The sequence below is a fragment of the Bison bison genome, unplaced genomic scaffold (genome assembly GCF_000754665.1).
Source record: "Bison bison bison isolate TAMUID 2011002044 unplaced genomic scaffold, Bison_UMD1.0 scf7180017864215, whole genome shotgun sequence".
NCBI lineage: Eukaryota > Metazoa > Chordata > Mammalia > Artiodactyla > Bovidae > Bison > Bison bison.
The window spans coordinates 2,636,463-2,652,721 of NW_011494787.1; the positions used below are offsets into that span (position 1 = coordinate 2,636,463).

General features: G+C 40.4%; 1 protein-coding gene across 1 annotated transcript in view; it reads right to left on the bottom strand.

The window, feature by feature from the left end:
• ANTXR1 (anthrax toxin receptor 1) overlaps window positions 1-16,259 on the bottom strand; it is a 257,202-nt gene that overhangs the window by 190,221 nt on the left and 50,722 nt on the right. The window contains 5 exon segments of the mRNA XM_010845314.1: window positions 3,312-3,392; window positions 4,857-4,925; window positions 7,493-7,572; window positions 9,154-9,187; window positions 9,734-9,815. Coding sequence (XP_010843616.1) covers window positions 3,312-3,392; window positions 4,857-4,925; window positions 7,493-7,572; window positions 9,154-9,187; window positions 9,734-9,815 — 346 coding nt within the window.

Here is a 16,259-nt window from a genome sequence, read left to right on the forward strand (position 1 = left end):
TCTGACTTGAGAAAGATGAGCTGTGCTGTGTTTGTCCTCATTTTTCTGTCCAAGCAAATGAATTAACAACTGCAATAAACATGGGTTTCAAGTATTGGAAGGATGGAAACCACCAGCATAACTCCCAGATAAAAACTCACAAGAATGCTATCATTCAGCTAAAAGGTTGGAGTCTCAAATTATTTTTTCCCTTTTTGGAAGACAGTTTTACTAAAGTTTCTTAAACATCTTTGGAGTGATTTCTACTGGAGGGGTAGGGAGAGCTTTACAAACATCTGAGCTCATACTGAGCTTGAATGAGTTGCTAAGGCTGAAACAGTCAAAGAAAACACAATTTATACAGATAAAAATACTCAGATTATTTGGGGAGGAACCAACTCCTGAATGATGTGGCATAACACTCATAAGAATCTTTGAACAAGTAAGAGTTGTCCCTGTTTAGAACCCAGCCATCTGAAGAAAGGACTTCTACAGTAGCCTCATGACTGGGCTTCTGCCTCTGGGGCCCCTCAGTATCCTTTTTATATACAGAGACACTGCTATCAGATTCTCTTCTTAAATATCACTTATTAGATGTTCAAATACTTCAGTGATTACACTAAGTTGGAGTTAAAATTCCTTCCAGGCTCTCATCAATCTGCTTCCAACCCAATGTCTTAGTTTATTTCTCATTATTCCTGACTCCTTTACCCAAACTCTCCCAGACAGATTATTGTCCTCAAAATATGTTTGCTCCTTTCCATGCTTTGGGCTGAGGTCATATTATCTCTTCTCTGGAGCTATCCATCACCCATCCTTGGTCTTTTAGGAATTCAGGTCTGCTCAACTTCTCATGAAGTCTCCAGTCCAGAACAGTTCACCTCTGAGCTGCCACAGGATTCATGATCAGGCCTGAATCCCGTTTTTAATCATCTGGAGAAATCAGTATTTGGGTGTTGTTTTACATGCTTATTACATTTCTTATTGTTTATACTGTCAAGTGTGCCACACTGACCTCAGAAGTTATTTATAGGACCCCAGGGGTCCCTCGCCTGGGGATCCATAATTGGAACTGATAATCTTCTATCCTTTCAATTATTTCCACTTTCTGATTAAGGTACTTTAAGTGGGTTTCTGTTTCTTGCAATCACATCTTAAAGAAGATGTCTGTCATATGTACACATTTAGGATAGGAGCTCTCAACTTGGGGTGGAATTATTTTTTCACAGTTCTGGAAATGTAAGGTCATACATATCGATGTTCTGAATGTACAACATCTGGGGCACTGACTAAAAAGTGCAGATTTAAAAGATGCAGGTTCATAGGCTCCATCTCATACTGATTCTGATAGAAGCTCTTGGGGACAGACCCTGGGAATGGGTAGTGCAGACCAGATTCTCCACGTGATCATTATGCATATTCAAGAAATTCAGAGGATCAGGAGGAAGCTAACACTAAAGTTTCCCGTGTGGTGGTAAAGGGATGTGGAAGAGGAAATAATTCATATGTCTTGAATACTGATTATGTGCTTGAAAAAAATATTAGGCATTTTAACTGGTGTTATCTCTTGTAATCTTCAAACAAGACTACAATGTATGTCTTATCATTAATCCCCTATACAAATATGGAACGAAAGAAAATACCTCATCCAAGGATCTACACATGATAGTTGTTGGGCCAGCCTTTAAACTCTGGACTGACCAGCTCCAAAGTTCATACATCTCATTCTCCTTCCCACTCTGCTGGGGTTCTTAGCAAACCTTGGAGGGAGGGAGAGGGAGCATCAGGCACAACAGGTTGGGGGCTTCCTAGGTCAATCTGCAGGAGCTGGACAGATCCTGAACTCCTGAGGAGTAATCCCTGGATTAAAGCCACACTGACATCTTAAAAGGACAGTGATCCTCTGAGCTCTGAATCTGTACTTTGGACCCCAAGTCTAAAGCCTGGTGAACTCCAACTGCAGATACCGCTGGCTGTCTGCCTGGTTCCCAGACCTAAAGGTGGAGGCTTTAGCAACTCTGGACTTTATTACGGGTACAGCACACACACAGGCCTTTTGGCTAAAGTTTCAAAGATCAGCATTCTCCAGGATTCCACTGGACCAAGGGTCTAGCTAGGGGATGGAGGGTAGAAAAGAAATCCAGGAAGCCAGGTCATGTTCATTGATAGGAAAGGGATGATTAAAAACAAAACAAAACAAAACCAGGTTGTGATGGAAAACAGGGCTGGTGACTGTGCAAACCCTGGGGAACATGGAAACCCTCATATTTTACAGTAAGGTGAACTATTACTCAGTTATAAAAAAGAAAGAAACAATTCTATTTGCAGCAACATGGGTGGGCCTAGAGATTATCATGCTAAGTGAAGTCAGTCAGACGAAAGACACACATATGATACTACTTAAATGTGAAATCTAAAGAAATGATACAAATGAACTTATTTACAAAAGAAAAACAGGCCCACAGACATAGAAAACAAATTTATGGTTACTAAAAGGGAAAGTAGCAGGAGGTATAAATTAGGAGCTTGGGATTAACATATATATACTACTATGTATACAACAGATAACCAACAAGGACCTACTGTACAGCATAGGGGACAGTACTTAATATCTTGTAATAACATATAAGAGAAAAGAATCTGAGAATCTGAAAAAGAATGTGTGTGTGTGTAACTGAATCACTTTGCTGTATATATACCTGAAACTAACACAATATTGTAAATCAACAATGTATATTAAACAAACAAACGAGCCATGAAAAAACAGAGAAACAAGAACCTATGTTGTGTGACTCCAGGTAAGTTCCATTCATTAAATAAATAAAAGTTTAATATTAAAAAAAGAAGCCTTTTAAAATCACCAGGGAAGAACTTAAAACTCCTGTTCAGATAATCATCAACGGGCAGCCAAGGTAGAACACCACTGGTGGAAAGTACCTCTGATGAGCAAGTGATAGGGGTTGAGCATGCAACGGTCTGAAGGGAGGCTGCAGTCAGTCATGACTGGGAAAGCTGAGGTCACTCAAGAGCACAGCAATGGGCCACAGTGCTTCCAGTATGAGACCTGCCTGAAGTCTGGCTCACTGCCAGAGCAGGACTCCCTTCCATTTTTAGTTTCCCACTGTAGGGTGAAGAATTGGCACAGAAGAATAGAAACACGTGTGAAAGGCAGGAGGGAGAAGTGGAACACAGCAGATACGAAGATAAACAGCGGCGTGTGTCTCAAGAACAAGACCACCAGCCTCAGCGAGAGGCAGTGGGGCCACTGGGCAGCAGATCAGGGGGCCGGAAAGGCCGGAGTATTCAGTCCCAGAGGAAGTTGCTCTACTCACTGAGTGGATGATGCCTTGCAGGGCCTGAAAGCCGTCATTTACCGGAAACACGTGATCCTTACTGTCCGCAATCCGGGCCAGCTGAGAACACAGCAAACACAAACACACACAGAAACGTGTAAGGTTCGGACACGGAGAACCGGGAAAAGCCACTGGGTCCAGGGGGCTCCATCTCATGTAGAACCCGCAGGAACTGAAGGCCTTGCCTGGGCGCAGGGGCCTCACTGCAAGGCCCTCAGTCATAATGAGCTTACCAGCCGCCCTTCTGGAGCGGGTCCGGAGAGTCGGCTCCAGCTTTTACGTTTGTTTTAATGCTTGTCTCCTTGGGAGCAGGGGTAAGATTGCGCAGCGAGATGAACATTGGCCTGGGTTGATGTATTTATGGATTTGGGGGCAGGCCATTGGCTCATTTCTCTCCCATTCAACCACATTTCTATTGGCAACGGTATTTGAATCAAACAGACTCAGGTTTCCTTTCAGAGCAACTTTAAAAATAAATTCAAGCTTCGGTGTTGGGTGAGGTCAATGAATGGGGACCCTTATCTTAGACCCAAGCTGCTCATTGAGGGAAGAACCCTTAAAGACTGGTTTGGCTGCTCCTGCTTGATGGAGCAGAGGACTGAAGAAAGGAGAAACTGATCTGTGAGCTTTTCTCCTCCCAAATTTCTGTCTAGTGCTGAGACTGCCACAGTTAGAGTCAATGCCAGGATTTTTACTGATTGCAAAAGGAACACACAATCATTGGGAAATTTCAAAAAACCCAGGAGTATTAAAAAGAAAAAAGTTCATATAATTCATCTGTTAAAAAAGGTTCATATAATTCATCTATCTACCCATTTGTCCATTCATCCTTCATCTATTATTGTTAATTTGATATATATAGTTATTCATACTTTTTCTATACAAATATCATATTTTATTTTAAAAAGTGGGTTCATACTATTCCCAAAACAGTTTTTGTTACCTTATTTTACTCATTTAGCAACATATCATGAGTATTGTCCATGTTGTCAAAACAAAAATAAATTATGAAGAACTAGGTTGCTAACACATTTTCACAATTTGATTATATATACCTGGACATACTTTTCTGCCCACTGGCCAATTATTTCCATTTATGGGAGGGGTATTGAAAATGCATTGTGTTTTTAATGAGATAAAAGGGATGTTTGCCATTTAAATAAGAAAATCAGATTTGTCAAAATAAATTTTAAAAAACCAATCTGTTTCCAAGTTAATTTCGATCTGTTTTGACTTCTTGGCAATTTAACATCAACTAAAAGACTTTTCACTGAACTGAACTGAAAAGTCAACTAGAAAGGATGCTGCCTAGATGCTCTGTGTTGAAGACCCTCAAGTGTATTTGCAAATGGGTTCACATCCCTCACACATCCAATGATTCCCTTCCTGTTTAGCATTCCTGGAAAAATCATCTATCTAAAGGGTATTTATACTGCTGATGTACCCTCCTCACCAAATGCATATGTTTTCTATCATTCACAAGCTTAATATGCTCCCAAGCATGAAGAAATCTAATGTTCATACCTGCGTTTCATTGAAATCCTTCACGCCTACACAGTAAACAATTGCACCGAGATCTCGGGATCTGTTCGCCTGGGCCAATGAAAAATGACATTAAAGTGAGAAGCAATGGCAAATGCAGTCCTTTTGGATCAGCCAGACTAATTACAATAATCAGGTATTTATTGAGCATCTACTGTGTGCCATGTACCATAAGGGAGAGGGCAGTCCCTGTCCCTGAAGAATCAATACTCCAGTGAACATATTCTAATTCAATATGGTAGATGCAAAGGGCGTGATTAGTCTAATGGGAGGTGTTGAGAAAGACCCACAGAAGTAGAATCTTGATGAGAAACTTTGCATGACGAAGGGAGGAAAAGGAAACTGTAGGCTAAGTCATATTAAATATTCCGGGGAAATAATTATCTTTTCTGTTCCTCTGATGGATTTTTATTGACATAGGTTCTTCCTTTGTAATGGCATCATGCTCTGGCAGCAAGGTTGTAATCTTTGGAACCTGATATACCTGTGTTTGATGCTTGACTTAGCTCTGTGAAGTGTTTGGGGGATTAAATGAGATAACATATGCAGAGCTCCTCACATGATGCCCAGAACAATACAGATGGGCATCAATGTCAGCACCTTTGTGAATAAGGGTTTTTTATTCCCAAAGACACAGGGTCAATGGTATGGGGATTGCAGTCCATATCTGAGTGGGTGAACCTATGACCTTCTCTACAATTAAGTATTGAGAGGGCAACACAATGAATAGTATACAGATTTTGGCTTGGTTTTAATATTTGATTTATTAAAGACTCTTCCAGGTTTTCTAGGTTGTTTGTTTCAGAATAGAAAACAAAATTTGTAATTCCTTGGTATATGTCAATACAGTAGGAAATTAATAAATAATTGATAGGAAACATATAATAGGTGCCCAATATATGCATATTGATTTCAATGGTATCCTTTTATCCCCCTTTCTTAGTACTCCAACCCACTTATGATTAACCTTGAATTTTAGAAGGGACAGAAACATACATCTTTTTACCTTCAAGTTAGAAATTATTTCTTGCTGCTTTCAGGATAAAATTAACTTTTAGATACAGTCTAGCCCCAGCCTTATCTGCAACAACTTCTATATGACATTTCTCCTCTAGCAGGGCTTTATATAGAATTATCAGAAATGGAAAGGTTCATTTTCTTTCTGTATCTTGAAATGTATCTTTCTGTTTCAGACACCCTCTTCCTATTGGCAGTGGCACTCCAAATATTTTTCTAAGTTTGCATGTGCCATACCTAAAATTCTTTTCTACCAATCCCTATTTTAAGCCTGTCACTTACCATTTATTTTATATTCACTTATTCCCTTATTAGGGTTTTTACTTTGATTGCTACTTTGCATCTAGATAAACCATTTTGCATTCCTATTATATAGTTAGTTTCAACTTTTTCTAAAGTTAGGAATTTCTATATAGGAATATATTTTCATATAGGAATATATTGTTTCCCAGATGCTCAGGGAGTGTCTGTCATAATTTACTCATATGTCTCCCCATTGAGAATTTTGTACAAGTTAAGGATGGGGGACAGTGATGTGTTTACCCACTTAATATCCTCATGCCCTTTGCCAACAAAGCCTTCAAAAAGTTGAACATTATTACATGGTAAAGTCCTTGAGGGCAGCAACTGTGTCTTACGAATCAATGTTTCTCTAGTCCAGCAAAGTGCCCATACAGGTCAAACTCTAAGTAAATAGTGAGTGAATGAATGAATGAATATATACTTCTGGCTTGTGGAGAAAGCTGAATTTAAATTAAATAGTAGTCAAGAGCTTCAGGTAAGGGTAATGCTCTGATTGATTTCTCCTCAAGAGGCTGGCATCGCCCTTCCTCCCCGCCTGTGTTTCTTCTTATCGTGCTTCTTTTGAGGTTGTCCTGAATGAGCCTTTGTCACTAATGAGGCTTCAATACATTTCTATGGTGAACTGGTTTCTTTGGGTTACTTATACATATAGCTCGCATGTGAAATTTGAAAGGAAAGAATTTCCTAAATGTAAACATCACTTTCAAGTCCTAGACAAACCTCTTTTTCTGAATCTCTTTATACAAACTGAAAGCTTCATTTAGAAAGAATTCCTTTAATTGCTTTGGGGAGTACTTTTCAAGAGCATAAAGAAAAGGAAAAAAGGAATATTGAAGGAGAGCTTGCAATTTACTTTGTCACCAGTTAATGTTCAGCTTTGATTCTTAGTAAGAATTTCAGTGATTAATACATTTTGACAAAATTGGCCCTTACATATTTCAAGTAATTCTTTCCCCTCCTGTTTTTAGTAGAAATGAAAGAAAAATAGTACCAATGGATTTGTTAAAAAATGATATAGTATTTCAAAACTGCTTTCAATTAAGAAAGGCATGACAGATATATTTTATCCCCCAAAGTAATATGCAAATATTTTGTAAAAGGGAAAAATACCCACCATGTGTGAGACATGTGGATTCACTTTAAAAATAAACTTATTATTTTTCACATATGGGACTCTATTTTATCTGGGGATTTTACAAAGAAAATCTATCATTTTTGCCCAAGTAGAGAGACTGCAGCCCATTTCAGAAGGAAGAAGCCCTGTTTGTATGTCAGACACAGGCCAGGCTGTCTCTTACCTCCCTCTCTGAATAGAAGAAGAGGTCCTCATGGAGTTCTCCATCAGTCAGAGCAATGATGACGCTGGCTGTCCTGTATCCTGGTCAAACAACACAGACCCACTCAGTTCATCCTGCCACACCAAGAAAACCCCCTCAGCCCTGGGAGTCTATCTCTTCAAAGCTGCACCATCTGAGTTCAGTATTGTGAGAATCAACACCTTTTCTTTTGAGACTGGAAGTTGCTCCAGCATGAAGAAGAATATGGAACAAACTCTAAGGGGGAACATGTTTTGTTTCTGGGTTGCCAAGTCTTGTCTTTAAAAAAGACCAAACCTTGTAAATTGGTCACTGGACTGATAGCTGGGGGCTGGGGGTAGCTACAGGGAATCACACATGACTATTTCCCAGGAGCAGTCCACCTGACTCTTGCCAAGGCCTGAGGGCAAACTTGACCACCTGGGCCATCCAAGTATCCTTCTCACATGCTGTCCTTGACTGCATGCTACATACCTTGAGGAGTTTGGCAAAGAGGAACAGTCATCATGATTTACAAGTTGACTGGAGAAGGAAATGGCAACCCACTCCAGTGTTCTTGCCTGGAGAATCCCAGGGATGGGGGAGCCTGGTGGGCTGCCGTCTATGGGGTCGCACAGAGTTGGACATGACTGACGCGACTTAGCAGCAGCAGAAGTATTACAGCAGTTGTCAAAACTTACTAGAATTCTGTCAGTGATTTAGAAACTTCTAGTAACACTGTTTGTCAGTTGTTCAGTTGTATCCAACTCTTTGCAACCCTATAGACTGTAGCCCACCAGGCTCCTCTGTCCATGGAATTCTCCAGGCAAGAATACTGGAGTGGGTGGCCATTCCCTTCTCCAGGGGATCTTCCCAGCCCAGGGATCCAACCCGGGTGTCTCACACTGGAGGCACATCTGAGCACATCTGAGCTCACATCTGAGCCACCATTGCTGATGATGTCTTTGTATTAACAACTGTTGCTATAGATACTGGGTCTGGCTTATTTGTTGCAGTTTAGAGTAAAATAGGAAGTGGACACCTCTACAGGTCTGGGAGAAAAGTCCCTACTGTAGTGCTGACTCTTTTTGGAGATTTGCCTCAGATAGAGAAATGTTACCCATGAAAGATAAGGTAGTAATAGTATATTAACTAAAATAATAATAAATATTATTTCCATGTGCTAAACACACTAGCAAGTGCATTTCATGCCCTTTCCCCATTCAAATGAAGGAACGATGAAGCCAAACTGGTATCTTAATCTAAAATCATATCCAGTCACAATGATGAAGAGGCTTGGAGCTCAGAGAAGGACAAGAGAATTAAATTTGACATAAAAATCCAAGACTTTACTAACTCATCCAAGTGTTTATTAACTTGATGAATTCAGCATGCAAAACTGGTCATGAGCATTACAAACTGTAGCCCGTAATGAGACCTTAATTACTTTTATATAACTTTTTGGGGAATCATCAGAGCAGTAGAATTTGACCTGGTACATGCCATCTTTCTATGTGTCCCTTCTCTGTGATGAAGTGTGTGTTCAAGGATCTGAAGCAATATCATATGTGTCTTTTGAAACAGGAAATTACTGAGGTAATTTTTTCAGAAGGAAACACAGAAAAAAAAGTTAATCATAATGGTAATTCAGAATATAGTCTTACCTTGACTGTTTTCATAATAAATCTGCTCACTGGCCTGAAAAACACATGAAAAAGTCATTAGATATATCTACTCTTTGCTACAACAAATGCCATTATGGGCAGTGGTCTCTGATGTTGGATCCACAGTCTTGGGTCAGTCTTGATTCTTATGTAATTCACCCAGGTTTCACTCAAATACCAATGGATGACATTCATCTAAGGTTACCTTGGATCAATATCTTACTTCTCATAGACTGGGACTTGTTTTTCTTAAGACTGAAATGATGAAATTCTGTCTCAACCTCTGAAGAAATATATAGAAAGGCTACCCTGGGAATAGAGAGGACTTGTGTGTGGCATGATTCATGAGCATCAGCCAAGCATTAGCTGAGATTCTTCATCCAGTGTCAGGGAAGGAGGAAGGAATTTCATTTATTCAGCTCTTTGGATGGAATTATTGGGTACACACTTCTGGGAAATTTTTTTACTCTTGCCATTGAGTGTGGCTTAGTTCTGTTAAAACATGTGTCTCATCTCATCAGTCATCCCTGTTTCTACATCACAATCTACATTTGGAGTTTAAAACTCTTTTTAAAGTTACCCTTTCAAATCCTTCATGCATGTAAGTGTCTCCTCCTGGCAGAACCTTCTGGAGTTCTTCTAGCCCTTGACGGATCTGTTCCCTGAAATCCAAAGACACCCTGTTAGTCTTGTTTTTATTTTGCTGTTGATAGTCACATGCATTAGTCTTTATCTCCATGGATAGTCTGTATTACCCCATTAGTCCCATAAAAGCCTATCGGCAGGAAAGTCTTTGCAGTAAATCATCAATTTAGGGCAAGCCATAGTGTAGAGTAAATGAGATTCCAGGGACTGAGGGAAAGGACACTTCTTCAGGAATCTGTGGGTGAAAATTTTCCATTCCCTGGAACAGGACAAAGTTTTCACTCTACATTGGAAACAAGTCTTGAGATGCAACTGGTCTTGAAGGAAACATACCACCCTAGGCAACTTTATATCGAGATGCAAAGGGCTCATGTAGTCCAGAGAGAGGCGGGTGCTAACAACCCAGGGCAAGGTCACCACAAGGACCACAGGCAGGAGGGACAGGCGTCTGGAGCAAAATGCCACCAGCACCATTGCGCCAGAGAAAACCAAGTAGTCAGCTTTGAAAATAAAGACCCTGGCAAACTGGGCTTTCCAGGACACCAACAGTGTTTTCTGTGGGTTGGAGTCTGTGTTTTCTTACTTTGATTGCTCAAGGTGGTAGTGGTGCAGGAAGAGGAAGTGGTTATGGTCTTGGGAAAGGGTCTGACAGCAGCGGAAAACATGAAGCTTAGGGGACCAATTAGAATCCTTGTGGACCATTCCCTTAGGGATGTTAGATGTCCACATACACATTCCCATCAATTACATAGCTAAATGGCAACCCACTCCAGTGTTCTTGCCTGGAGAATCCCTGGGACGGGGGAGCCTGGTGGGCTGCCGTCTATGGGGTCGCACAGAGTCGGACACGACTGAAGTGACTTAGCATAGCATACTACGCTGAAAAGGGCAAGAAAGTGTAGTTTTTGACAAAAGAAAAAAAAATGAACTTCATTCATGAATAGTAAGCCCATAAAGGGTTTGAAATTATTCTTCCTCCCACTGGAGTTTCTTTAGGGGCAGAGGGTGGAGATGCACAATTTAAATTGGGTGGGGAAAGTTCTTTTCAGCAGGGAAGGAAACTAATGTTCACTGAGCATCCACTAGATACAGGCCCTACACAGATTTCAGATTTCATCCTCATAATAACCACTCCAGGTGGGTATCACTGCCCTCAGGTAAGAAAACGAGTTCAGAGAGGTTAAGTAAGAGAACAGAGGCTTGACATCAAATCTGCCTGATTAGAAGAAAAAAAATTTTTTGCCTGGATTTCTACTTTGCCAAGCAGCATAGAACAGTGAGAAGTTTTCAGTAAAACTTGAATTAATGAAGAGCAATGGCAAATTTTAATACCATCTGTGTACTAATACTGTGTCAAACTGTTTGAAAAATACATACAATTAATTCACTTATGCCTTATGATAGCTCTCTGAGGTAGATACTAGAGTTATCTTCATTTTGCAGATAAGGAAACTGAGTCACTATATTGCTGAAAGTATTAAATAGTCACTTGACTTCCCCAGTTCAAATTAGCTCCCTCAATCAGACTTCACATGGCACCTGACAATTCTGGATTTATAGCACTTACGACATTTTATAACTAATAACATTTGACATTTTATAACTAATTTATAAATAACGAACTCTATAACTAATAACATCTGTTTGTTTCAGCTCTAGACTTTAAGGAAGTTGTCCAAAGCTCCTTCACTACCAAGTGGCAGAGGTGGGATTTCAACCTAGAGACCCTGCTCTCGGTCACTATGATAAACTATTCCTCTCTTGAATAAATGAATGAACAAATGAATGGATAAAATTTATTACTTGTATATACTGGTAATTGCTTAAAGAGGAAGCCCAACGCAGAATTAATATTTTTGTTAAACTGATGTAATGGGGTGCTCATAGGTGAGACTGGATCGTCAGGTTGGAAGTTTTAAAAGACGAATTGAATAGGGTTTAAACTGAGGTTGCTGATGCTTCTAAGGTGGAATATTTAAGGTCAAGTAACTTAGACTTTGGGAGACGTACAGAGTATTGTCTGCTTCTCTTATCAGTGCCCAGATATCAGCTCACGTGCCAAGCTGCCCAAATCATCTAACTGGAAGCCTTCTTTGACCCCCTCTACCTTGACTCCCCTCTCTCCTAATCCCCTATGTAATCTAACATTAGATTCCATTGGTTGTATTCTAAAGATATCTTGAGACTGACACTTCTATTTCTTTTGCCAACCTCATGGCCTGGGCCACCATCATTTCTTACTTAGACTATTGGGAAACTCATTAGCTATCAGACTGCCTTTTCAACCCTCTTCTGTTCAATCTCCACATGTTCTTAAACTATGTGTCAAAACATGCCATTCACTCTGCTGCTCAAAACCCTTCATAGTAATTGATTACACTTGGCATAAGATCTCAAATCCTTACCACAACCTTCAAGGGCCTACATGGGATGGTTCTCTGCCGGCCTGACGGTCTCAACTTGCACCAGTCTGCCCCTACTCCCTTCATTTGAGTGCCACTGCTCATCCCTAGCTCCTTTCTCCAACAGATCCTTCACATCTGCAGTCACTGCTGCCTAGGGATGGGAGATATTCTTTGCCCAGCTCTCCACTGGGCTAATTCTCTACCAGCCTTCAATCCCAAGCTAAATATCAATTGCTCAAAGTAGCTTCATTGGACAATTAGCTCCCTCAATCAGACTTTACAGGGTATCCCACAATTTTTGCTTTATAGCACTTAGGACATTTTATAACTAGTAACATTTGATTATGTCATCATCTGTTCAGTTTAGTTCATTTGTTTCAGTTTTAGACTTTAAACTCCATGAGCATTGGGCCATGTCTGTTTGGGTCTCCATTAATCTTCTGTGTTTATGACATACCTGGAACATTACAGACATTCAAAAAATATTTGCTAAAGAGGTAGGGGAGGGAACAGGCTTCATTGCTACATGTGGACAGTGGCCAGGCAGAAGCTCACCTGGTAGTAATTGACTGTAGGGCAGGCCTGGGTTCATGTAACTATAAACCATTCTCTACGCTGTACCTCTTTACAGAACCCCCACATTTTAATAAATTCCATTAAAAGCCATAGTTTAATTTCAACTCTGCTGTTCGGTGATGAGAAAGAGCATATATCTGTGCATTAGAAGGAGGGTTAAAGATGAGAGCAGAGTCCCCCATGAGGCCACCATGGTAGGGGGAGGGTGGCATTAGCATTCACCTGGCAGAGGGCAGCTTTGCCCTGCAGGTCAGCCTTTTCATGAGGGTAACAGCAAAGGTCCATCTAGTCAAAGCTATGGTGTTTCCAGTAGTCATGTATGGATGTGAAAGTTGGACCATAAAGAAGACTGAGAGCCGAAGAACTGATGCTTTTGAACTGTGGTGTTGAAGAAGACTCTTGAGAGTCCCTTGGACTGCAAGGAGATTAAACCAGTCAATCCTAAAGGAAATCAATCCTGAATATTCATTGGAAGGACTGATGCTAAAGCTGAAGGTCCAATACTTTGACCACCTGATGTGAAGAACTGACTCATTTGAAAAGACCCTGATGCTGGGAAAGATTGAAGGCAGGAGGAGAAGGGACAACAGAGGATGAGATGGTTGGAAGGCATCACCGACTAGACGGACATGAGTTTGAGTAAGCTCCGGGAGCTGGTGAAGGACAGGGAAGCCTGGTGTGCTGCAGTGCATGGGGTTGCAAAGAATCGGACACAACTGAGCAACTGAACAACAGCAACAAGGGCCAACAAGGTGGCAGGATGGTGAAGCTGGGATAGGAGAGTGTGGCTGAGACAGAAAACTGGGGTTTGTTCCTAAGTCACAGAGGTCATACGCTGAAACTCTCCGGTATAGCTGAGGTGCATTATGGAGTCAGAGGATAATTTCTAATTAGGTGGACGCAGATAGGGCATTGAAAGGAAATGTGAACCAAAAAAGTAAATGTGATCTTGTCTTGGGTCATTGACTAGTGAGGTTTAGGACGTTTTGGTAACACTAAAATTGGTGTATTGTGTTAAAATTGGAACTTTAAAAAGAGGAAAGAAAAACGGGATACTGGGGGTGTGGAAAAGATTCCCTGGCTGCTTTGTATTTTTCTCTGCCAAAAAATGTCTGGGAACGGGGGTGTTTTCTCTAAGCCTATTTCCTTTCCTTACAAGTGTTTTCTTGAGCTTTCTATTTTTTTGGTACCAGAACAAGCACAGGCTGTTTTGGGAGCTGTCCTTATCCTTGATGTGTCTGGCAAGATATGATGAGCTCACTGGTCCCAAGCAGTGGTCAAACTTCCTTTATACCACCCTTAGTTGGTGAAAGATCAGATGACTTATGGCCCCATCTCCCTACTCCATGCCCCTTCTCTAAGCTCCCACAACATCCAAGCAAACAAAACAGATGGTTTCATGGAAATTGTGGGTCTGTTTTAATTCTAGGACAACAGAACTATTAATAAAGACCTATTTTTTTATGCTCTCTTAGAAATGAAAGAAAGCTGGGAGAAAGGTCTTTTAAAGGGGTTGATAAGAACCTCTCCTTTTTCTGAGAACTTGGGTATTACCAAATGAAATGTTATCTCCCTGGGAAATGAGAGAGTCTGGGAATCCTACGAAAACAGGCTGCTATTAAAGAGTCTCCTCTTTTCCTTGGTGGTTTCACATGTCTGCCAGTGTTCCTACTTAGAAGTTAAGGGTTTTCAGGCCACATGTCTTGTGTTCCTTTTGCAACTCCTGCAATACTTAATGATGGACATAGTTGAGTGATTTGTTGCTGAATGAATGACTCCACTTTGGACAGTCCATCCATCCATTCATTCATTTTCACAACTACTTACTGAGCACTCACTTTGTACCTGTACTATGCTGGTTTGTAGGGGGAGGGGGTGGGGAGAATCAGTTACAGTGTCTGTTGGGCTTTCTCTTATCCTGGAATTTTTCTACATTTCTTGAAGATTACTTTCTGGGATTCCAGTTGTACTGTGATATTTTAATATTTGCTGATGGAACCATTAAAGGAGGAATGTACATAAGTACATCAAGAAGCACTTCAACAACTTTTTACCCCAAGTATCCCAGTGATTCTTCTACTGCAAAATCCACCTTGGGGTTGGGCAATGTCTACCACATTTCCAGTCTATAAAAAATAAACTCCACCACCACCTCTCTGACACCCAGCGTCAGCTCTGAATTGGCCAATTTTTGCCTCCTAGTGAAGGAGCTTCCGTGGAACTGACTTTCCTCAAATGTCCTGCAGTTTTTGGCTTTGGAACCTCAAGGATACAGTAAACATGCATCACAATTAACCACTAATGCTACACTCACAACCTTTCCAGATGTCTCAGGCCTCCAGTGTCGGCTACCCAAAACATGGAGTGAACCGAACAGAATAGCAAAGAAAGATATTTTGCTGCTACTTGGGAAGTCCCGTAACCAACTCTAATCACTTGTTTATAATGTATAAAGATCACGTCCTCTTTACGATTTTTATCTCAGAGCAGGCCAGTATGATTAATGACATCAGGATGCATGTTGAACCAAAGATCCATTGTTATATTTTTTAAAGTTAGGTGTAATTTATAGATAGTAACATGCATAGGTATTCATTAATATCCATTATAATTGTTGAATTTATTTCTATTACTTTTCTCTTAATATTCCTTCATTCTCTTTTAATATCTGTAGGATCTCTAGTGATATCCTCCCTTACATTTCATTTCAGCAGTTGCTATATGGATTATGATGTTTATCCTTATTTTATAATAAGTTAATATCACGCTACTTCTCATATAATGGAAAAACCTTTTAGTATTATACTTCCATGTAATTCTCTGTCATACTTTGAGTTATTGTTGTCATATATTCTACCTCTGTATGTAATACACTCCAAAATATAGTGTTAATTGTTTCTGACTTAAATAATCATCCTTTTATGAAATTAAGAAAATAGTTGGCCTTCCCTGGTGGCTCAGTGGTGAAGAATCCACCTGCTCATGCAGGAGACAGTAGTTCGATCCCTGGTCCGGGATGATCCCACATACTGGGGAGCAATTAAGCCTGTATACACGACAACTAGAGAAGTAGCCCCTGCTCACCACAACCAGAGAAAAACTCGCACAGCAACAAAGACCCAGCACAGTCAAAAACAAAAAATAAAATTATAAATGAAAAAGAAAATAGTTATCATTTCTGGTTGTTGTTTTTAATGTGTTGTTATGGATAGTTTGCCGGGAGAAATTTCAATAACCTCAGATATGCAGATGACACCACCCTTATGGCAGAAAGTGAAGAGGAACTATAAAGCCTCTTGATGAAAGTGAAAGTGGAGAGTGCAAAAGTTGGCTTAAAATTCAACATTCAGAAAACGAAGATCATGGCACCCGGTCCCACCACTTCATGGGAAATAGATGGGGAAACAGTGGAAACAGTGTCAGACTTTATTTTTCTGGGCTCCAAAATCACTGCAGATGGTGACTGCAGCCATGAAATTA